The sequence below is a fragment of the Eublepharis macularius genome, chromosome 12, assembly GCF_028583425.1.
Source record: "Eublepharis macularius isolate TG4126 chromosome 12, MPM_Emac_v1.0, whole genome shotgun sequence".
Classification (NCBI taxonomy): domain Eukaryota; kingdom Metazoa; phylum Chordata; class Lepidosauria; order Squamata; family Eublepharidae; genus Eublepharis; species Eublepharis macularius.
The window spans coordinates 69,096,595-69,120,873 of NC_072801.1; the positions used below are offsets into that span (position 1 = coordinate 69,096,595).

Here is a 24,279-nt window from a genome sequence, read left to right on the forward strand (position 1 = left end):
GCCCTTCCCCCTTCACCCAGCTGGGATCAGGCTCGGAGAAGGCAGCAATGCCTGCCCCTTTTCACCCAGCCATAGTCAGGCACAGAACAGGAAGCAATGCCTCCCCCCTTTACCCGGCATGTATCAGGCAGGTAGCAAAGCCACCCCTTCACATAGCCAAGATCAGGCAGATCAGGCATAGAGCAGATGACAATGTCCACTCCCCTCCCTCACCAGCTGGAATCAGTGACAGAGGAGGAGCGAATGTCTGCCTGCCCACCCTCCCCTTTCTAGATCCTGTTGTACTTTTTCCCACAATGGGCTTTGTTGCTAGTATTTAACATGTGTATATAGCCTGCTGTTCAAGCCCTATGTTTTTAATTTGTTTTAAACTTCAACTTCATATACACTGGCAATAAATACCTATTTTGTGAATATATTTTAATATTTTATTTTGTAAGTTTACACCGTATTTTTCACATGATTGACAACGCTTCACCCACAAAAATAAAAGTTCCCCCATTGCAAATGTCATGGGAGGGGGAAGAAAGAATATGGATAGGCACCTGGAAAATTCTGCTGTCCATCACTCTAATGTGAATATGTACCTTAACTGAATCAGCAACTGAGATAACTCCACCTTTCTCACTGAGATCCAAGGGGGATTGCACAGTATAAGTGAAAATATAATATAATCAACAGCAGCTGTTGAGCTTGACCAACTGCAAAGCAGTATCTGCAGAAGGCCCTGACCAGATGGCAGAACATAGGAGGAGAGGCAGTCATACAGCTATGAGGAGCCAGACATGAAGGGCTTTGAATGACCTTGAATTGAGCCTGGTAACTGATGGGAGTTGGTTGATCATGGTAGGTTGGAGTGAAGATGCCTCTTCAATCACAGCATCTCAACTATAGGCTTTCTGTAACACTTCCAAATAAAACCTGTTTACCTCAGTAGAATTTTTCTCATCCTGACTTTGTTAGGATTAATCCAGAGGTTAAGGACCATCTTTTCAAAACACATTCAGTATCATTCAAAGTCAACTTGCCACTTCCTCTATCCCTTAAAGTCAAAGGGTGTAGAAGCTTTCAACTGCTTATGATGGCACTGCTGCACTTTCTAATGAGATACATCTGACAGCTGAAAGCGTAGGCCTTGGAGAGAACGAAAAGGTACCATGAAGACATGTTGTGTAGGAGTCACATGATTTGACAGGATTGCAGGGGGGGATTATGCAAGTTTTGTCTGGAACAAAGTATTCAAAGTGTTAATAGTAGTAAAATGTGCTCCCCCCCAATCTGTTTGCGCTGCCAGAGGCCAGTGTGCTTCATTACAATTGGAGCCTGTTTTAAACATTCAAATGTTTACAAACATACTTCCACAGCAGGTGGATGTATCTTGCGGGCAGATTAGCCACACCATTTTCCAAATAAAATAATTGACATCAGGCCTATGCAATGTTTTCTCGTCATTTTTTTTAAAAAAGGAAGGATCTCTATTATTCCAGGATCTCGAATTGGTACTTTTCGGGGGAGGGGGAGCCTCATGAGACTTTTTTTTACTTCAAGACCCCAAAAATATTACTTTTTTTGGAGAAAAATTGTTGCCCAAGAAAGCAAACTGAAACATTATAGTTCGACTGTTATATACCCAGCTGCTTTTCTGATTTCAGAACAAAAATTAAGTTTTAAGTTACTATACTTTGGGAACATTACAATTCAAATGATGAGGCATTCAAATTCACAAAATAAAAAAAAAAGATTTAAAGGGGACAATGTCCTAAAGGACAAAGCTGTATACCTAGCAATTTTTTCATCCGTTCTGCCCCTCTAAAAATGCAAATGGGAAATGATTTCACCCTAGAGTATTGGAAAGAAGCTAGGGTGATCTGATAATAAATCTTTGTTCAATAAATATTTCTTATCCTAACTGCTTTCATGGGTTGTTCAGAGAATCAAGGTGAGACAGTGTTTATATGCTGGCCTGTTCAGGGAGGGAACATTTAAAAACGCCTAAATAGATGAACGAGTTCTGCGCCTATGAATCTCTGTTGGTGTTTTATGAGAAAATTTAGCTTGAACCGAATCCCTTAATTCTTCTTTCTTATTATCTGCCCCCTCTTGTTCAGTTCGGGTCTCAACACAATAATGTAGCATTTAGGGAAGAAAATACAGCCCAGTAACCCTCCACTGGAGGCTAAGATCGAAAAGACTTCTACAGCCACCATGTCTTTCCCCTTAGTGGTTAGGTATGTTGGAATAAAAGATAACCAGACACTGCAAAACAAAAGCATGCTGAAAGTGATGAACTTGACTTCATTGAAACTGTCAGGTAACTTCCGAGCAAGGAAAGCCACAACAAAGCTGACAGTGGCCAGAAAGCCCATGTAGCCCAAGACACAGTAAAACATGGAGACCGATCCTTCATTGCATTTCAGAATAATTTCTTCAGTCCTGGAGTGCATGTCAAAATCTGGGAAGGGAGAAGAGGTTGCCAACCAAAAAGCACAAATAGTGGTTTGAATAAGGGAGCAAGAGAGCACAATGGAGCTGGCCAGTCGTTTCCCCACCCAGTTTCTCATCCTGGACCCTGGATGGGTGGCCATGAAAGCTAAAATCACTATCATGGTTTTGGCCAAGATGCAAGAAACAGCCACTGAGAAGACGATGCCAAAAATGGTTTGCCGAAGGAGACACGTCACTTTGTTGGGTTGGCCAATGAATAAGCAAGTGGCAAGGAAGGAAAGCAGGAGAGAAACTAGGAGAGTGTAGGTGAGTTTCTGGTTGCTGGCTTTAACTACAGGAGTATCTTTATGCTTAAGGAAGATTCCGAGTACCAAAGCTGTGATGAAAGAGAATAAAATAGCCATAATGGCCAAAGTCATCCCCAAGGGTTCATCATAAGACAAGAAACTTATATATTTGGGAATGCATAAATCTCGGTCCTTGTTTGGATAATGATCTTCTGGACACTGTGAACAGTCATCCATATCTGAAAAAGAATATGTGGTTTTCAGTACGTGGTAACTTCATGATATTTTCAGACTCCAATTGAGGGCTTTCTTGTAAATTGTAGCCTTTAGGTGAGATTATATTCAAAATAAACTAGAGTCACCCATGTTCCAGGAGGCAGGAGGTTCTCAGCCCCTAGGTAACTTGTGAAAATTCTACATTACTTAAGGTGACCTTTTTTCTGGATATCACAGACCAAGAGGTATCTTGCATCCCTGTTGTCTTTTTCTGTAATAATCAATGACTGATGCATGTTTCTCTGCAATTGAGAGCCATATGAGAGAGAGCTCTTACATACACCAGTGGTTACAGCTAGAGATGTGCACGAACTGCATTACAAACGTCAAAAGCCCATGAAAATGGCGATCGCACGATCGTGACCCCGCCAATCGTGATCGTCCACGGCCAACGATCCAGCGGTGGGAAGAGGCTTGGATCGTGGGGTTCGGGCTCGGTTCGGGAATCCAGAAACTCAGGCGCCAGCAATATATTCCCCTGGCAACGGAGCCAGGGGAATTCCTGAGCTTTGTCTGCCCTCCTTCTGTCACCCTGGAAACCCGAATAGAAGCCCAGCTTTCCTTGATCAGCAGGGCTTCCTTCCAACCACGGAGCAGCAAAGCAGTTACAAGTTGGGAGAAGACACCCAGAGGGGGGAGGAAGAAGGGGGTGTTCTGTAGCCATGGGCACTCCAATCTCATTCCTGCAAACCCTGATAGGCAGCTCTGATGGCCAAACACAGACCTCCTGTGTTGCTGAATGGGTGGCTCATTGCTGCCTCCCCGTTCCCACCAGGCTCGGTGGCCACCAGCTTCAACCATGTTCCTGCCCTCGCTGGGAATACCAAGGCGCTCAACTTTGGCCTGGTGGGAGGGCACATGGGGGGTGCCACCAGCAAGTGGTGAGATCCCCTGCCTCCTCCCTGTGCCTGCCAGGCCCGGCAGCCACCGGCATCACCCACCGTTCCTGTATCACTGGGAACAGCGGGGCGCCCCTCTGCTGTGGCCTCCATGATCCATGATCCACGGTTCGGTTCGGGAATGGGAAATGTTAGTTACTGTTCAGGAATTTGGGATCGTGGTCTGCACCGAACCATGATCCTCTGGTTCGGTAAATTTTTTTGGTTCGTGCCCATGTCTAGTTATAGCACACTGTTTCATCCTTATCATCAAAGAACATGTGGGTATTTTTGCATTAAAAACAATACTTTCATATGTCTTCTGCTACACCCATAACGGATCCCAATAAATACATATGACAAACTCTGGTTTAGCTCTTACCCCTCTGGTTTGAAATCTTCCCATCTGGACATGGAAAACAATCATAGCAGCAAAAAGGTTTCCCTTCCTTCTTGGTCTTTCTATAACCTGAACGACAACCGTAGTTGCACACAGAAAGGGGCCGTGTCTGTAAATAAATGGGAGATTTTTTAATATTTAAAACCCGTTTGGGAGGAGTCTGTATGTCAGTATGTTTATGTATGGTATATCCACTCTTGTAAGATCTCAAAAGCTAAGCAGAGTCAGCTCTGGTCAGTACTTGGATGGGAGACTGCCCAGAGAGATTTGGGTTGCTCAGCAGAGGAAGATCATAGCAAACCACCTCTGCTCTTCAGTTGTCTTGAAAACCCCCTGCTAGGCTCATCATAACTCCATTGCCACTTTGTGACATCCACATACATAGTCTTTATGAAAAATGAAATGGGTTGATATTGGCACAGCACCACAGCAGTCAGTTTATTAAACACCAATGATACCACTCTTGTTTCTACTTGGTATGGAGCTTTTGTCTGAGTGGTAGCGAACCCAGTCTACTACAGGCAGTGCCTCAAGGGTGACATGTATTTTACTTGTTGGAAGACATTAAACCGTAGTTTTCCATATTACTCTGTCCTTCAATGCAATTGATTAGCTTTTCTTAGTAAGGTTTACTCTTTTTAAATTTTGTTCTATATTAATTTTGGTTTTCTGCTGTATACTGGACCTTTTGTCATTGCTCAACTGTGCAACTTTAAAGATCAACCTGATTACTTTTACTCAAAGCCCTTGCACTTTGACCCAGGAGTTTCACTGCCTCATTAGTGTACATCACGGCACAGCCTTTGACACCAAAATACTATAAGAGCATGGGGTTTCACAACTGCCAGGTGGAAATTTCAGTTTGGAAGTTAAGGGCTGAATGAGCATCACTCGATTCGATAAAAGTCAAAGACACTCAGGATAGAGAACTCCCTTCCATGTCCAAGGAATTAACCAGATTTGAACATTTAGAACACAAACTGGCATAACTTGGTACGGCCACAGACCCTACCTTATTAAACCTGCTCGGCCACACAATGGCATCTTCATCGATGGTGAACATTTTATCTGATGAAGCCTTTGGGTCTACCTTTCCAACTTTGATTCTAAGGAATGACACGTTGGCGAATGTGACCCAGTTGATAATGTCCAACCCAGCCACTAGTTGACCCGTGTGGTCAAATGTAATCTCTTCCCCACAACTGTTGTTAAAGGAGACCCATCTTAGAGAGTGCTGAAGCTATATTGGAGAAAAAGACAATTGGTAGTGCTTTTCAAGAAAAGATGCAGATAGGCATGGTTGAGAATAATCTTTCACACCTGTGTCTTTTGGCCAGTGTGAGACTTTCATGTAGGCAACTATCATCATCATCATCATCATTATCATCATCATCATTGATTTATATCCTGCCCTTCAGGATGACTTAACACCCACTCAGAGTGGTTTACAAAGTTTGTTATCATTATTCCCACAACAACAATTACCCTGTGGGTGGGTAGGTCTGAGAGAGCTCCTAGAAGTTGTGACTGACCCAAGGTCACCCAGCTTGCTACAAGTGGAGGAGTAGGGAATCAAACCCAGTTCTCCAGATTAGAGTCCCACGTTCTTAACCACTACACCAAACTGGTTTAACTATCAGTAGTTAAGCAAGCAATATTGCTAGCTCTTGGGCTGTATTGTGTTAAAGTATGTAAAAACAAAAGTTACCCATACTCAATTGTTTTCTGGTATAACCCCCACCTTGGGGTATGTCCTGCCTGAGAAGATCATGAAGACCTCCCCCCCCCCCCCGCATCGCCTTTACATCAATCCACAGAAAGTGTACAAAGAAGTGCTCAAGAGGGAATTTTTATAAAGGAAATGGGAACTCTAGTATAATGGAATGATTCAGGAGGACAATTTGTAGAGCAATTAGGATTGCAGTATATTGTACTTATTTCTTTTATTTTGCTGACTTATCTTGGATTGTAGTCTATTTCACAGGTTATTGTTATTGTGTCTTGTTTTTTCAGCCTTGTCTTCTACTACTGTAATCATTTTTCTGCAATGTGCTATAATGGTTAAATGGTGGTGGTAAGTCTGTGAATCTCACTAGTTCAGCAGGTGGCCTTGGGTAAGCCACTTTTCTCATTCGTAGCTCCCCAGCTGTATTGTTGGATGAATAATAATGCTGGCCTTGTTCATCGCTCTAAATGGGGCAGTAGTCTCTAGAAAAGTGATATATAAGCACAATTATTATTATTATATATATCATATGGTAATGGATTTTTTGTCCATATTTTCTTCTGATTTTGAAATTGCCAAAGCATTGTTGTTTAGATGCTTTATGCTGTCCGATTGTATTTTTTCATATTCATCATCATCAATTTATACTGGTTATATGACAGTAGGCCTTAAGCACATATAAACATGATTAAATTAAAATATAATTATACACTCACCAGATGGCGTTAAATTAAAAATGCAAAATCTGTAAAAAGAAAAGTGAATGATAAGTAATGCTTTACAAAATAGATAAAAATAAACCCGTATAATTAAAATTCAGCATTTAAATGTAAAGCAGAATAAAAATGTATCTGCAAATGACAACACAGAATCTCACTTATATCTAATTTTGGAGTTTCAGTGAAATTATAATTGCCAAAAAATTCACCACTGAGACCATTATATTTAGTTATCTGACTTGAGTTTTATGATATAGTCATATTCTAAAAAAACATATATGTAATAACTAGAAAAAGTAATAATGATTTATTGACACACTGACACATCCTGAACAACAGATAATATAATAATAATAATAATAATCTGTATTTATATACCAGTCTTCTAGACAGATTAGTATCCCACTCAGACCTAGGGGGAAAGTAAGTATTATTATTATTTTCAAAATACAGCTGGAGAACTGGGGCTCAGAAGAATGTCTTACCCAAATCGATATGCTGAACTTATGGCAGTAGTGGGATTCAAACTAACAGAGTGCTGATTCGCAGCCCAACCACTTGACCACTATGCTAAAGCAGACACCTTGTTGTTAAAATTACTTGATACCTTTATTTCTCCTCCTTTCCCCTCACAATTGAACACAAGAAGCTTCCTTTTGCTGTATCAGGATCTTGGTCCATCAAGGTCACTATTGTCGAGTTAGACCGGCAGCGGCACTCTGAATAGAGACGCTTCACATCACGTACTACCTCATTCCTTCATCGAGAGATGCCAGGGATGGGACCTTAGGGCTCCTGTATGCCAAACAGAAATTCTATCATGGCCCCTCCCGAAGTCACTTTCACTGTTACTGGAAAGGGCCTGGTTGGAAAAGCCTTCCTGAAGGTTCAGTTTTCCATCATTCCTAAATGAACAGATCTTGGCAAAATGGAGTTTGATATCCCCAGAAACCGGATTCTAAACCAAGGCATAATACCAGGTTAAAATTCTTTCTTGTGAGGGGACATAAACATCAGTTTGCCAACCTGCCAGTATCTGAATGTCACTCATAAGTATTGCTGATGCCTATGTGGAAAGGAGAGAAAGTAGGGGAGAGAACGGCAACAAGTAGTGTCCCTTTCCCTCACAGACAAACCTTTGTGTCATATGACTGTGAATGAGATGGTGGTTTTCTGGAATGACCAAATCTACAGTGGAGTTTGTGGTTTTGAAGAGAAAATCATGCACCAAAGTCTTGTTAGAAAGGTTGGATTCTGTACTGCCTGTGGCCTGCTAAGTGAATTACCTGATACAACTCTTGATCTACATACGTGAGCCTCTGCCTTCCCATCATTGCCCTGTGTTTGAATGTTGAGAAAGGCATGGTTTGCAAAGCATGTGCCACGGCATTGACAGCATTGTAGATACTGTAGCTGTGGCCAGTCATGCTCATTTCAAAAACAGACACAGGAAGAGCCTCCAGCTTCTCTTCGCCCGTGCAGGCTCCCTCGACTGTCTCATCTCCGTCTGAGTCAGAGAATAAACAATTAAATGCCTGTTGCCAGAAGTCTCTGATGAAGCCATCTTCTTTATGTGAGGCAGGGGTTCTCCTCTGAAGAAACCTTTGGAATCCCTGGGGCTGCTTGGAGTGAATTGCCAAAGCTATTGCACCGTGCATAAAATCAAAGTCCCAGGTTCTTTGAAAGGAAGAGGATGTGAAATCCATCTCAGCCGTCATAATCCAAATTTTTGTCTTTACAGAGGTCTCTGCAAATTCTGAGTAGTGGATCAACATTCTCAAAAAAATTATTGTCTCAAGTTCACCATGTAGGACCACTGCATTGGCTGTGCTTCTCATGACAGCAATATATGTTTCCGCTCCTTCAGCCAATCCTTTATCAAGATCACTTGAAAAACTTATTCTGGGGAATATTTCTATAAATTCTACACAGATACCACTCTGGGAAAATATGGGAGCCACATCCTGTACAAACCTTTCTGCGCTCTCATCATCGAGAGAAATAACCCCAATCCATGTCCAGACGAAATATTTCAGTAACTGGAGAATTGCCTTATATTGAACGTCCCCATTGGTGAACATAGAATGGAATCCAAACCTTTGGATGTGATTATTTGTCATTGAAGGATTACCATAAATAATCTAGAGAAAATAAACAGAAAAAGGCTATGAGAAGATACATTTTTCAAATGAAGCCACATACTTCGTTTGTCTAAAAGTATGGTCACCAAAGTGTCGATTACTCTTTTTATTAAAGTAGATTTTGAAAATGTTGACTTTCAATCTCATATTCACCCTTGTACATGATTATGAAATATCAGCAAATTATTTGTTTCATAAATCTAATTAACCACAAATATTCTTGGTTAGTATTTGACTTTTAAATAACATTTGTCCATGTTATTTTAGCTATGTCCGAACTAAAGGGCAAGAGATGAGTAAGATGCTTATTCTACTTCTATGCGCCACATTCGTATCTTACCAGAGGAATCTTGTAGGAATAGAGAATTATTGACATCGTGAGACTGACATCAGAGGACGGTCCCCCGATGACTGCTACTGGAATGTTCTGGGCATCACACTTGTAATTAGGGATGAAGTTTTCCCGTGTGGAGAGAAGCTCCAATGAAGCGAGGCAGGTCCACGTTGCACTGAAGAGACTGTTATAGATGTTAAAGCCCAGGGTGACATTCAAGTCCATCAGGGGATCTTCATTGATCTCTTGTATAGCAAATGCCAAGGCCAGGACATGCTGATAGTTGTGAGTCATTACACTGCAATGAGAGTGCCATCCTGTGTCATGGAAGATTTGCTTCAGGATGTGTCACCTCCATCTCACTTCATCTCACACTCCATCTCACACATATTTTATGTCTGACTGATGAATGAAAGGTCTTCCATTTTTATTAATCAGACTCTCTCCTTTCAGAGAGATATTTCCTACCTGAACATGTCGTAACTTTGATGTTAGCAAGTAGGATCAGGTCTTAATAGCCTCTAAAATATCCTGGCAAATCAGTTTTTGTAGACGAGTTGCCTCAGCAGAAGCTTTATTCATTACAACCCCCTTTTATTCTTCCCTCCAACCTCGAAGCCTGATAGACCATAAACTTTAATAGCAGGTTAGCAACAACAGCAGTGTTTAGAGCAACCCAGACATGTTGTAGCCTCTAATAGGAAGGAGGGTTATACTGATACATCTAAACCATTTTTAAGGGATTGGGAAATGCAGGAACTCCTGCAGCCTAGGTGCTACCTGCAAAGTAAGAATGAGGGTGACCTGAAGTTATGTGAAGATTGCAGACAACCTAATAATAGTGAGTGGTTCATTGTTCATACTGTTTCCACTATCAGGTTGAGCTACACCTAGAAGACAGAGAGAAATTGGCAACTAATGCAAAGGTCCTCCTGAGCAAAGTTTCATGGCATTTGGACAATCTAATTCAACCCAAACATGCTCCTGACTCTGAGACTAATGAACTGAGAAATTGCTATTTTCCCCTTAATTGTATGCCTTCTGCAGTTGGACATTATCATCATATTTGGCTGCTCCTTGAAAGGACACTTAGGGTTGAGGAGGAAATCTATTTTGTTTCAGGCAATCTATTTTCTTAATAAGAGGAAGGAAGGTAGCATGGTATATCTTGATCTCATAAGCTCTTGGCATCTAAGCAGGGTCGGTACTTGGATTGAGGACTACCAAGGAAAGGAAGACTTTTGAGGAAGGCAATGACAAACTAAATCTACTTCTCATTTGCCTTGAAATCCCCTTGCTGGGCTTGCCCTCAGTTGGTTATGACTTGACGACACTTTCATATATATTTTTATAATAAAGCCTTGACAAAATTAGCTGCATAAAGCATAGGGCTCACATTTAGGAAAAAATATTTTCTCACATGAGATAGCTAGATATCCATTAAAAACGGAAGCCCTCAGTACATTTCAACTGCAACAAATGTAGAGGAAGCACAGACATTTTCTACGGTTGGCATCATACCCCAAAATGTATATCCAAGGGGTATCTCCTCTGAACTTCTATCATTTACCGGAAATGACAGGAACCTCTGTCATTTACAGGAACCTCTACGATTTACAGGCCTGAAGCCTTCCACAAACCTTCCAAGAATTACAGTCAAGACTGAATCCTGCTTCAATGCTAGATTTTCTTAATGCACAAAAAAACCTTTACTTTTACATACCCATGCCAGTGAACTGGGAGGAAGTACTGAATAATTTCTGAAAATCCAAACACTATTTCTTCTTCTTCTTCTACTACCACCATCACCAGTAATGCTACTGCTGCTACTACTGATAATTCTGTGTCAGTATTCCTCTACCATACTGACAGCTAACGCCAAGACATTAGATTAATCTATTGTATAATATCACCTGGAAAGATAGTTAAGAAAGGACAAACCAACCCAGCTCCTTACATGAGGCCATCAATTGGTTCCTGATGAGGATGTCTTTTGAATGTTATCACATCAGAAGAGATGTAGATATGAGATATAATGCCGCCAATGATGAGGTCTCCTGGCCGATAATACTTGTGAAAGAGAGGCAGAGGCTGGGCAACAGGGCAGTTAATGAAAGGAATCTCACATATTATCACAGGCAGCAACATTAAGACCAAAATTAAGCATACCGCCATGCTGTATAAATGTTTTTTTAAGACACCCATTTAAATGTTTAGGTAATATCTTTTTTAAGTCCCTGGGCAGCACAGCCTAAATTGCCTAATCCCTCAGTCCACTCAGGGCCAAGCTACACACGACGAATGACACTTGAACAGCAAGTGTATTTCTCCCTGTTCACTTGCCCTCCACTCAATCCACTTGCCGTTCAAGTGTCATTCGTCATGTGTAGCTTGGCCCTCAGTTAAAGCCAGGATTATATACTATGATGCATCAGGGACTAAACTAGTGGAGCCTTGTCTGTCTAGACCAGTTGTGAATGACAGGGGGTATATGAACATCATTTCTCAGTCTTAGTTCTTAGTTTCGTTGTGGACACCACAATGCCACAGAGACTTGGAAAAGAAATAGAGATAATGGTGATATATTTGATAATTAAAGGGTTAGGAAAATCACATAATTACGTTGACTGTCTGTGACAGCCATGAACAAAATATATTGATGGTTTCCTGGCAGAAGTCCTCTCGGGTCCACCTGGGGGAGGGGGGGCATCATAGATGTAATGAAGCACAGCAGAAAAAAATTAATTTGCCACAAAAGAAGATATTTTTAAAAATTCTTTATTTGTACAGTTGTCACAAAAAACAACCCTCCCACACAACTGAATATTTTAACACCTGAAGGCTAGAAGTGTCATGGTGTAAGAGCTGCCCAAACCACTTCTTAGACTCTTGCCTTGAAAACCACAGCAAGAGATGCCATAAAATGACTTGACGGCACTTCACACACACACACACACACACACACACACAAGCACACACGCACACACACACACACGCAAGGCCACTTTTGCGAATGAAATGGGAGGGAGAAGAGAGAATATGGGAAGGCAGCTGGAAAGTGCAGCTATTCACCTTTCAAGTCTGAACATGTGCCCTAACTGCACATCAAAGTGCTGTTTGATGTGCATCATCAAAGCCCTAGAAAAGAGCGAGAGTCCAGTAGCACCTATAAGACAAACAACGTGTGTGGTAGGGCATGAGCATGAGTCACAACTCACTTCTTCAGATACAGTTAGATGCACATTCTAGCTGTATCTGAAGAAATGAGCTGTGACTCACAAAAGCTCATCCACTACCACAAATTTTGTAAGTGTTATAGGTGCTATGGGTCTCTTGCTCTTTTCACAACACATACAGCACCATTCAAAGCAGAGTTACAACCAGGGCTTTTTTTCAGGGGGAACGTGGGGGAACGGAGTTCCGGAACCTCTTGAAAATGGTCACATGGCTGGTGGCCCCACCCCCTGATCTCCAGACAGAGGGGTATTTAGATTGCCCTCCACGCCGCCAAGCGCAAAAACTCTCTTACTCGCAAGGACACCAATTCTGGTAACGCTTAGAGAGAATGAAAAGGTACCATGAAAATATGTTGTGTAGTAGTCATATAATTTAACAGCACTGTGAAAAAAAGATTACACATGTTTTGTCTGGAAGGAAGTATTCCAAGTGTTAATGGTAGTAAAATGCACCTCCCCCCATCTGTTTGTGCTGCCAGAGGCCCATGAGCTTCGTCACATTCGGAGCTTATTTTAAACACTCAAAAGGTTTACAAGCATACTTCCACATGAGGTGGATGTCTCTGGCGGGCAGATTAGCCACGCCTTTTTCCATATTAAATCATTGACATTGGGTCTGTGCAACGTTTTCTGTTCATTTTTTAAAAAGTAAGAATCTCTATTAGTCCAGTCAAATTAACAGTTCTTTATTGGATTGGTGCTTTTGAGGGGGAGGGGGGAGCTCACAAGACTTTTTCCCCCTCAAGACCCCCAATATATATTACATTTTGGGGAGAAAAAACATTTCCCAAGCACCAAACGGAAACATTAGTGTTGGGCTGTTGTATACCCCAGCTGCTTTTTCTGATTTCAGAAAGACAACTATTAAGTTTTAAGTGCCTGTACTATGGGGACATTACGGGTGTGGAGACGAGGCATACAAATTTACAAAATAAATAAATAATGTAAAGGGGACAATGTCCTAAAGGACAAAGCTGTATAGCTAGCAATTTTTTCATCTGTTCTGCCCCCTTAAAAATGCAAATGGGAAATGATTTCATCCTAGAGTACTGGAAAATGGCTACGGCGATCAGATAATAAATCTTTCTTCAATCAACATACCTTATCCTAACTGCTTTCATGGGTTGTTTTGAGAATAATGGTGAGACAATGTATATATGCTGGCCTGTTCAGGGAGGGAAGATTTAAAAACACCTAAATAGATGAACAAGTTCTGCGCCTATGAATCTCTGTTGGTGTTTCATGAGAAAAATTAGCTTGAACTGAATCCCTTAATTCTTCTTTCTTATTAGCTGCCCCCTCTTGTTCAGTTCGGGTCTCAACACAATAATGTAGCATTTAGGGAAGAAAATACAGCCCAGTAACCCTCCACTGGAGGATAAGATTGAGAAGACCTCCACGGCCACCATGTCTTTTCCCTTGGTGCTCAGGTACGTTGGAATAAAACATAACCAGACACTGCAAAACAGCAGCATGCTGAAAATGATGAACTTGACTTCATTGAAACTGTCAGGTAACTTCCGAGCTAGGAAAGCCACAATGAAGCTGACAGTGGCCAGAAAGCCCATATAGCCCAAGACAGAGTAAAACATGGAGACCGATCCTTCATTGCATTTCAGAATAATTTCTTCAGTCCTGGAGTGCATGTCAAAATCTGGAAAGGGAGGAGAGTTTGTCAACCACACAGCACAAATAGTGGTTTGAATAAAGGAGCAAGAAAGAACAATGGAGCTGGCCAGTCGTTTCCCCACCCAGTTTCTCATCCTGGACCCTGGATGGGTGGCCATGAAAGCTAAAATCACTACAATGGTTTTGGCCAAGATGCAAGAAACAGCCACTGAAAATATAATGCCAAAAATGGTTTGCCGAAGGAGACACGTCACCTTGTTGGGTCGGCCAATGAATAAGCAAGCACCAAGGAAGGAAAGCAGGAGAGAAACTAGGAGAGTGTAGGTGAGGTTCTGGTTGCTGGCTTTAACTACAGGAGTATCTCCATGCTTAAGGAAGATTCCGTGTACCAAAGTTGTGATGAAAAAGAAGAAAATCGTCATAATGGCCAAAATCATCCCCAATGGTTCATCATAAGACAAGAAACTTATATATTTGGGAATGCAAAAATCTCGGTCCTTGTTTGGATAATGGTCTTCTGGACACTGTGAACAGTCATCCATGTCTGAAAAGGAAAATGTGGTTTTTCAGTATCTGGCAACTCCATGTTCAGTGCATTGAGCAAATTAGACTTTAATATTTTAAGTCTCCGTCTGAAGGCTTTCTTTTGATTTGTCACCTTTTGGTGGGATTATAAGCAAAATAAACTAGAGTCAGCTATGTTCCTGGACGTAGGAGGTTCTCTGCCCCTTGGCAAGTTGTGAAACTTCTACATTACTTAAGGTGATCTTTTTCTGGATATCACAGACCTGGAGATATCATGCGTCCCTGCAGTCTAGAAATGATGCATGTTTCTCTGCAATTAAGAGCCATATGAGAGAGAGCTCAGACATACATCATTGGTTATATCACACTATTTTATCCTTATCATCAAAGAACATGCAGGTATTTTTGCATTAAAAACAATAGTTTCATATGTCTTCTGCTACACCCATAATGGATCCCAATAAATACATATGACAAACTCTGGTTTAGCTCTTACCCCTCTGGTTTGAAATCTTCCCATCTGGACATGGAAAACAATCATAGCAGCAAAAAGGTTTCCCTTCCTTCTTGGTCTTTCTATAACCTGAATGACAACCATTGTTGCACACAGAAAGGGGCCATGTCTGTAAATAAGTGGAACAGGAGAATCTTTTAATATTTAAAACCCGTTTGGGAGGAGTCTGTGTGTCACTATGATTATGCATGGTATATCCACTCTTGTAAGATCTCAAAAGCTAAGCAGAGTCAGCTGTGGTCAGTACTTAGGAGGGAGACTGCTCAGAAAGATTTGGGTTGCTCAGCAGAGGAAGATCATGGCAAACCACCTCTGCTCTTCAGATGTCTTGAAAACCCCTTAATGGGCTCATCATAACTCCATTGCCGCTTCAAGACACCCACATACATAGTTTTTTTTTTAATGAAATGGTTTGATATTGGCACAGCACCATAGCAGTCAGTTTATTAAACACCAATCATACCAGAGTTGTTTTGACCAGGTATGGAGTTTTTGTCTGAGTGGTAGCGTACTCAGTCAAGTATAGGTAGTATCTCAAGGGTGACATGTATTTTATAGAGATGGGCACGAACAGCAATACGAGTTTTTGTCTGAGCAGTAGCATACTCAGTTAAGTATAAGCAGTGTCTCAAGAGTGACATGTATTTTAATTGTTGGAAGACATTAAACGGAAGTTTGCCATATTTCTCTGTCCTTCAATGCAATTGATTAGTAAAATGTATATCTTCCTAATGGAAATGAAAGAAAATGAAGGGGTGGAGAAATGTAAAAAACTATAGATACAGAACTTAGGTAATGATATTGACCAAGTACAGTGGAATAAGATATGGAAAGTAAATGTCAAAATAACTAAATCTGCTGTGTTTAAAGAGAATCTATATAAGATGTTCCATAGATGGTATTTAATGCCAGATAGACTGGCTAAAATGTTTAAAAACATGTCAAATAAGTGTTGAAAATGTAAAGAATGTATAGGGATATTTTTCCACATGTGGTGGACCTGCAAAGAAGTGCATAGATATTGGATAATAGTACATAAGCTATTACAAAATATTTTATAGATACCAATTCCTTTGAAACCAGAATTTTTTTTTTATTAAACTGTATGCTGGATATGAAGAGAGAGCAAGAACACTTGGTAATCCATATAGTAACAGCTGCTAGAATTTTACTAGCAACCTACTAGAAACAACAAAGAATCCCTCAGCAAGAAGAATTAATAACAAAAGTAATGGATGTATTGTCGAAGACTTTCACAGCCAGAGAATGATGGTTGTTGTGGATTTTCCGGGCTGTATAGCCGTGGTCTTGGCATTGTAGTTCCTGACGTTTCACCAGCAGCTGTGACTGGCATCTTCAGAGGTGTAGCACCAAAAGACAGAGACAGAGTGACACTGAGAGATCTCTGTCTTTTGGTGCTACACCTCTGAAGATGCCAGTCACAGCTGCTGGCAAAACGTCAGGAACTACAATGCCAAGACCACGGCTATACAGCCCGGAAAATCCACAACAACCAAAAGTAATGGAGATGGTGGAAATGGATAAATTAACATTGTTAATATAAGGGCAAATGGAAGAAGACATCTCTGTACCATGGGATCCCTTCAACAAATGGATGACAAATAATTACAATGTTTAAATATAAATAAGACTAACTGAATAATGGCATAATAGAACTCACAATTAAAGATGTAATAAGATGAAATATAAGAGGTAAAGAAATAGATAGCAGATATCAACAAGCAACCTGATAACTGTCTCATGTCTGTATCTGTATGTGGGGAAACAAATAAAAAATATTTTTTTAAAAATGCAGTTGATTAGCTTGTCTTAGTAAGGTTTACTCTTTTTAAATCTTGTTCTATATTAATTTTGATTTTCTGCCGTATACTGGGCCTTTTGTCATTGCTCAACTGTGCAACTTTAAAGATCAACCTGATTACTTTTACTCAAAGCCCTTGCACTTTTACCCAGGAGTTTCACTGCCTCATTAGTGTACATCACGGCACAGCCTTTGACACCAAAATACTATAAGAGCATGGGGTTTCACAACTGCCAGGTGGAAATTTCAGTTTGGAAGTTAAGGGCTGAATGAGCATCACTCGATTCGATAAAAGTCAAAGACACTCAGGATAGAGAACTCCCTTCCATGTCCAAGCAATTAACCACATTTGAACATTTAGAACACAAACTGGCATAACTTGGTACGGCCACAGACCCTACCTTATTAAACCTGTTCGGCCACACAATGGCATCTTCATCGATGGTGAACATTTTATCTGATGAAGCCTTTGGGTCTACCTTTCCAACTTTGATTCTAAGGAATGACACGTTTGCGAATGTGACCCAGTTGATAATATCCAACCCAGCCACTAGTTGACCTGTGTGGTCGAATGCAATCTCTTCCCCACAACTGTTGTTAAAGGAGACCCATCTTAGAGAGTGCTGAAGCTATATAGGAGAAAAAGACAATTGGTAGTGCTTTTCAAGAAAAGATGCAGATAGGCATGGTTGAGAATAATCTTTCACACCTGTGTCTTTTGGCCAGTGTGAGACTTTCATGTAGGCAACTATCATCAGTAGTTAAGCAAACAATAATGCTAGCTCTTGCGCTGTAATGTGTTAAAAAACAAAAGTTACCCAAACTCAAATGTTCTCTTCTATAACCTCCACCTTGGAGAATGTCCTGCCTGAGGTCATGACCCCACATGTACATCAGTCCACAGAAAGTGTAAAAAGAAGTGCTCAAGAGGGAATTTTTATAAAGGAAATTGAAACTTTAGTATAATGGAATGATTCATGAGGAAAATTTGTAGAGCAAGTAGGATTGTAGTTTATTTCTCTGTTTATTGTACTTATTTCTTTTCTTTGCAGCCTTTTCTTCTACTTCTGAAACAATTTTTCTGCAATGTAGCTGTAGCATAGTGGATAAGTGTTTGGGTTGGGAATCAACACCCTGCTGGTTTGAATCTCACTACTGCCATTAGCTTATTAGGTGGCCTTGTTCTTTGCTCTGAAGGGTGCGGTAGTCTCTGTACAAAAGTGATATGTGTCATGTGCTTATGAGTTTTTTGTCCACATTTTCTTCTGTTTTTTTATTTGCCAAAGTGTAGTTATTTTGATGCCTTATGCTGTCTGATTGCATTTTTTATCATTAGTAATATGCCTTAAGTTTAAGTTTTATTATATACACATAATCTGAAAAATATAAACATGTAAGTAATAACTAGAAAAAAGTGATAGTGAGTTATTGCCTCACAGGCACATCCTGAACAACAGACAATATAATAATAATAGTGTGCTTATATACTACTCTTCTAGACAGATTATTGTCCCACTCAGACATGTGAATGAATTCGGTGTTATTATCATCCCTACAATACAGCAGGGAACTGGGGCTGAGAGGAGTGGCTTATCCAAGGCCACCTGCAAAGCTCATGGCAATAGTGAGATTCAAACTCACAGAGTTCTGATTCACAACCCAGCCACTTGACCACTATGCTAAAGCAGACACCTTGTTGTTAAAATTACTTGAAACCTTTATTTCTCCTCCTTTCCCTTCATGATTGAAGACAAGAAGCTTCCTTTTGCTGAATCAGGAACTTGGTCCATCAAGGTCACTATTGTCGAGTTAGACTGGCAGAGGTACTCTGAGTAGAGACCCTTCACACCATGTACTACCTCATTCCTTCATTGGGAGATGCCAGGGATGGGACCTTGGGGCTTCTGTATGCCAAACAGAAGTTCTATCATGGCCCCTCCCAAAGTCACTTTCAGTATGACTGAAAAGGGCCTGGTTGGAAAAGCCTTAATAACAACAACAACAACAATATTCGATCTATATATTGCTCTCAGGAAATCTTAATGTCCACTCAGAGCAGTTTACAAAGTATGTCATTATTATCTGAAGAACAAAACACCCTGTGAGGTGGGTGGGGCTGAGAGAGCTCCAGAGAGCTGTGACTAGCCCGAGGTCACCCAGCTGGCTTCAAGTGGAGGAGTGGGGAATCAAACCCAGTGTACTCCAGATTAGAGTCCCATGCTCTTAAACACTACACCAAACTGGCTTTCCCGGGGCTCCAGTTTTTCACCATCACTAAATGCAGAAATCTCAGCAAAGCTGAGTTTGATATCCCCAGAAACAGGATTCCAAAACACGGCATAATCCCAGGTTAGAATTCTTTCTTGTGAGGAGACATAAACATCAGTTTGCCAACTTGCCAGTGTTTGGATGTCCCTCATAAGTATTGTCGATGCCTAAGTGAAAAGGAGAGAAAGTAGGGGAGAACGGCAACAAGTAGGGTCCTTTTGCCCCCCTATTTGGAATGAAGAGATGCACACAAGGCTTGGGTGAAAACAGGGCCATTTATTGACCAACAATAACTAAAACTTAACTAAGAACTTAATAATGGCAAGGGTGGAACCAGCGGTACAGGTTGAAACAAGGGGTCAACTGGACCTACTCCTCAACCTGCTTGGGAGAGCACCCCCTGCCCCAGGCACGAGCCATCCAGTGCATGGCTATCACCTGGCCGGCCAGGTGAATGGTTCCCCCTTAAAGCACCATAAATCCCAGCCGTAAAGCCCAAGGGAAGGCCTTGTCCAGGGGGTCCCAAGGGCAGTCTGCCCTCTCAGCTGGCAGCTGTAAAGCCCACCAGCCTGCTCTGCCTACCCAAACTAACCTGCCATGAACTTGCACAACCATAGCAAAATAACAGCTCCCTATCCTGCAGTACAAGGTAGGCGAAAAACACCATCCACCAACAGCCAATCAGGCAAGGGGTGAAAAAATTCCTGAAAACCAGTGACCGGCTAATCCTGGACTGCCTAAAAATAGGGTGCGGAGGGTGGGTCGAGCTTGCAAAGGTGACTGCATGGAGGGTGAAGGTGAGGCTGGCCTATAAAGGCCAGGCCACGCCCCCACAGAAACAACCAGATGCCTGGGAAAGCTGGCCTTCTCTCTCTCCATGCAGGAGGGCAAATGGCAGCACCCAGGAGAGCATGCTGCACGTGCACTGGGAGTACCGTTTTCTTTCACAGACAAACCTCTGTGTCATATGACTGTGAACGAGACTGTGGTTGTCTGAAATTACCAAATCTACAGTGTAGTTTATGGTTTTGAAGTTAAAATCATGCACTAAAGTCTTATTTGAAAGGTTGAATTCTGTACTCTCTGTGGCCTGCTAAGCGAATTACCTGATACAACTCTTGACCTGCAAACTTGTGCTTCTGCCTTCCCATCATTGTTCTGTGTTTGAATGTTGAGAAAGGCATGGTTTGCAAAGCATGTGCCACGGCATAGACAGCATTGTAGACACTGTAGCTGTGGCCAGTCATGCTCATTTCAAAAACAGACACAGGAAGAGCCTCCAGCTTCTCTTTGCCAGTGCACGCTCCCTCAACCGTGTCATCTTCCTCTGAGTCAGAGAATAAACAATTAAATGCCTGTTGCCAGAAGTCCCTGATGAAGCCATCTTCTTTATGTGAGGCAGGGTTTCTCCTCTGAAGAAATCTTTGGAATCCCTGGGGCTGCTTGGAGTGAATTGCCAAAGATATTGCACCATGCATGAAACCAAAGTCCCAGGTTCTTTGAAAGGAAGCAGATGTGAAATCCATCTCAGCCATCATAATCCAAATTTTTGTCTTTACAGAGGTCTCTGCAAATTCTGAGTAGTGGATCAACATTCTCAAGATCATTAATGTCTCAAATTCACCATGTAGGACCACTACATTGGCTGTGCTTCTCATGACAGCAATATATGTTTCAGCTCCTTCAGCCAATCCTCTATCAAGATCACTTGAAAAACTTATTCTGGGGAATATTTCTATAAATTCTACACAAATACCACTCTGGGAAAACATGGGAGCCACATCCTGTACAAACCTTTCTGCGGTCTCATCATCGAGAGAAATAACCCCAATCCATGTCCAGCGGAAATATCTCAGTAACAGGAGAATTGCCTTATATTGAAAGTCCCCATTGGTGAACATAGAATGGAAGCCAGACCTTTGGATGTGATTATTTGCCATTGAAGGATTACCATAAACAATCTAGGGAAAATAAAGGGGAAAAGTCTAGGAGAAGAGAGTTTTTTCAAATAAAACCACAGATTTTGCTCGTCTAAAACTATGCTCACCAAAATGTCAATTGCTCTTTATATTACAGGGGATTTTGAAAATGTTGACTTTTAGTCTCATATTAGCATTTGTTCATGATAATGAAACATCAGCCAATTTTTTTTTAATAAATCTATTTAACCATAAGTATTCTTGGTAAGAATTTGACTTCTAAGTTGTACCATGTGATTTTAGCCATGTCAGATATAAAGGGCAAGAAATAAGTTAAGATGCTTATTCTACTTCTATGTACCACATCCATATCTTACCAGAGGAATCTTGTAGGAACAGAGAATTGTTGACATAGTGAGACTGACATCAGAGTGTGGTCCCCCGATGACTGCTACTGGAATATTCTGGGTATCACATTTGTAATTAGGAATGAAGTTGTCCCGTGTAGAGAGAAGCTCCAAAGAAGCGAGGTAGGTCCACGTTGCACTGAAGAGACTGTTATAGATGTTAAAGCCCAGGGTGACATTCAAGTTCATCAGCGGGTCTTTATTGATCTCTTCTGTAGCAAATGCCAAAGCCAGGACGTGCTGATAGTTGTGAGTCATTACACTGCAATGAGAGTGCCATCCTGTGTCATGGAAGATTTGCTTCAGGATGTGTCACCTGCTACAGGACTTCCTACAATGTGTATGGGCACTCCATCTCACACATGGGAGACCTTGTATTTTTTGTCTGACTGATGAATGAAAGGTCTTCCATTTTTATTAATTGAACTCTCTCATTCCAGAGAGATATTTCCTGTCTGAACATGTTGTAACTTTGATGTTAGCAAGTCAGATAGGATCATAATAGCCTCTAACATATCCTGGCAAATCAGTTTCTGAAGGCGAGTTGCCTGAGCAGAAGCTGTAATCATTCAAGTAGTTACAACTAGAGATGGGCATGAACCGGGGAAAAAACAAACTGTGTGGTTCATGGTTCATCACATTTCAAGAAGCAAAAATTTTCACGAACCTGCCTCGGTTTGCGAACCGCTTTGTTTGGTTCATGAAAACATCACATCTGGGTCAGCAAATCATGAGTTCTGGGTCAGCAGAAGGTCTGCAGAAAGTCCATCCCCTGTTACCTAGGAAACTGATTGATCGGCACCAGGCTATCTGCAGTGACTAACCAAAAAATGAACCAAACGAACTAGCCTAAAGGTTGTGGTGAATGGGCTCTGATGAACCACTGGTTCATGAACCACAAACCGGCCCAGTTTGTGCCGAATTTTGGTTCGTGCCCATCTCTAGTAACAACTCCTTTTTACTCTTCCCTCCCACCTTGAAGCTTGATAGAGGTATATACTTTGATATCAGGTTAGCAACAACAGCAGTGTTTAGAGCAACCCAGACATGTTGTAGCCTCTGATAGGAAGGAGGGTGCCACTGATACACCCAAGCCATTTTCAGGGATTGGGAAATGCAGGAACTTCTGCAGCCTAGGTGCTACCTGCAAAGTAAGAATGAGGGTGGCCTGGAGTTATGTGAAGATTGCAGACAACCTAATAATAGTGAGTGGTTCATTGTTCATACTGTTTCCACTATCAGGTTGAGCTACACCTAGAAGACAGAGAGAAATTGGCAACTAATGCAAAGGTCCTCCTGAGCTCAGTTGCATGGCATTTGGACAATCTAATTCAACCCAAACATGCTCCTGACTCTGAGACTAATGAACTGAGAAATTGCTATTTTCCCCTTAATTGTATGCCTTCTGCAGTTGGACATTATCATCATATTTAGCTGCTCCTTAAAAGGACACTTAGGGTTGAGGAGGAAATCTATTTTGTTTCAGGCAATCTATTTTGTTAATAAGAGGAAGGAAGGTAGCATGGTATATCGTGATCTCATAAGATCTTGGCATCTAAGCAGGGTCAGTACTTGGACTGAGGACTACCAAGGAAAGGAAGACTGTTGAGGAAGGCAATGACAAACTAAATCTACTTCTCATTTGCCTTGAAATCCCCTTGCTGGTCTTGCCCTCAGTTGGGTATGACTTGACGACACTTTCATATATATTTTTATAATAAAGCCTTGACAAAATTAGCTGCATAAAGCATAGGGCTCACATTTAAGAAATGTTATTTTCTCACATGAGATTGCTAGATATCCATTAAAAATGGAAGCCCTCAGTGCATTTCAACTGCAACAAATGTGGAGGAAGCACAGAAATTTTCTACGGTTGGCATCATACCCCAAAATGTATATCCAAGGGGTATCTCTTCTGAACCTCTATCATTTACCGGAAATGACAGGAACCTCTATCATTACAGGAACCTCTACGATTTACAGGCCTGAAGCCTTCCACAAATCTTCCAAGAATTACAGTCAAGACTGAATCCTGCTTCAATGCTAGATTTTCTTAATGCACAAAAAACCCTTTACTTTTACATACCTATGCCAGTGAACTGGGAGGAAGTACTGAATAATTTCTGAAAATCCAAACACTACTTCTGCTTCTTCTTCTACTACCACCATCACCAGTAATGCTGCTACTACTGTTGATTCCGTGTCAGTATTCCTTTACCATACTGACGGCTAATGCCAAGACATTAGATTAATCTATTGTATAATATCACCCAGACAGATAGTTAAGAAAGGACAAACCCAGCTCCTTACATGAGGCCATCAATTGGTTCCTGATGAGGATGTCTTTTGAATGTTATCACATCAGAAGAGATGTAGATATGAGATATAATGCTGCCAATGATGAGGTCTCCTTTGCAATAATACTTGTGAAAAAGAGGCAGAGGTTTGGCAACAGGGCAGTTAATGAAAGGAATCTCACATACTATTTGAGGCAGAAATATTAATACCAACATTAAACATACCACCATGCTGTCTGAGGTTTTTTTTTTAAAGATACCCATTTAAATGTTTAGGTAATATCTTTTGTAAGTCCCTGGGCAGTACAGCCTAAATTGACTAACCTCTCAGTCCGCTCAATTAAAGCCAGGATTATATACTATGAAGCATCAGGGACTAAACTAGTGGAGCCCTTCTGTCTACACCAGTTGTGAATGACAGGGGCTATATGAACAGAATCTCTCAGTCTTAGTTTC

The 24,279-nt window shown here is 41.2% G+C and overlaps 2 protein-coding genes across 2 annotated transcripts; both read right to left on the reverse strand.

Moving 5' to 3' along the window:
• Positions 1-2,069: 2,069 nt before the first annotated feature.
• Positions 2,070-11,012, reverse strand: LOC129339676 (vomeronasal type-2 receptor 26-like). The gene is made up of 5 exons (XM_054994258.1): positions 10,930-11,012; positions 9,213-9,504; positions 8,018-8,872; positions 4,269-4,395; positions 2,070-2,971 (listed from the first exon to the last, which is right to left on the reverse strand). The coding sequence occupies exons 1-5, from the start codon at positions 11,010-11,012 to the stop codon at positions 2,070-2,072; spliced, it is 2,259 nt and encodes a 752-aa protein (XP_054850233.1).
• Positions 11,013-13,713: 2,701 nt separating this feature from the next.
• LOC129339677 (vomeronasal type-2 receptor 26-like) lies at positions 13,714-23,695 on the reverse strand. Its single transcript, XM_054994259.1, has 5 exons — positions 23,613-23,695; positions 21,497-21,788; positions 20,307-21,161; positions 15,093-15,219; positions 13,714-14,615 (listed from the first exon to the last, which is right to left on the reverse strand). Exons 1-5 carry the CDS (start codon positions 23,693-23,695, stop codon positions 13,714-13,716), a joined length of 2,259 nt encoding a protein of 752 aa, XP_054850234.1.
• Between the last annotated feature and the right edge of the window lie 584 nt (positions 23,696-24,279).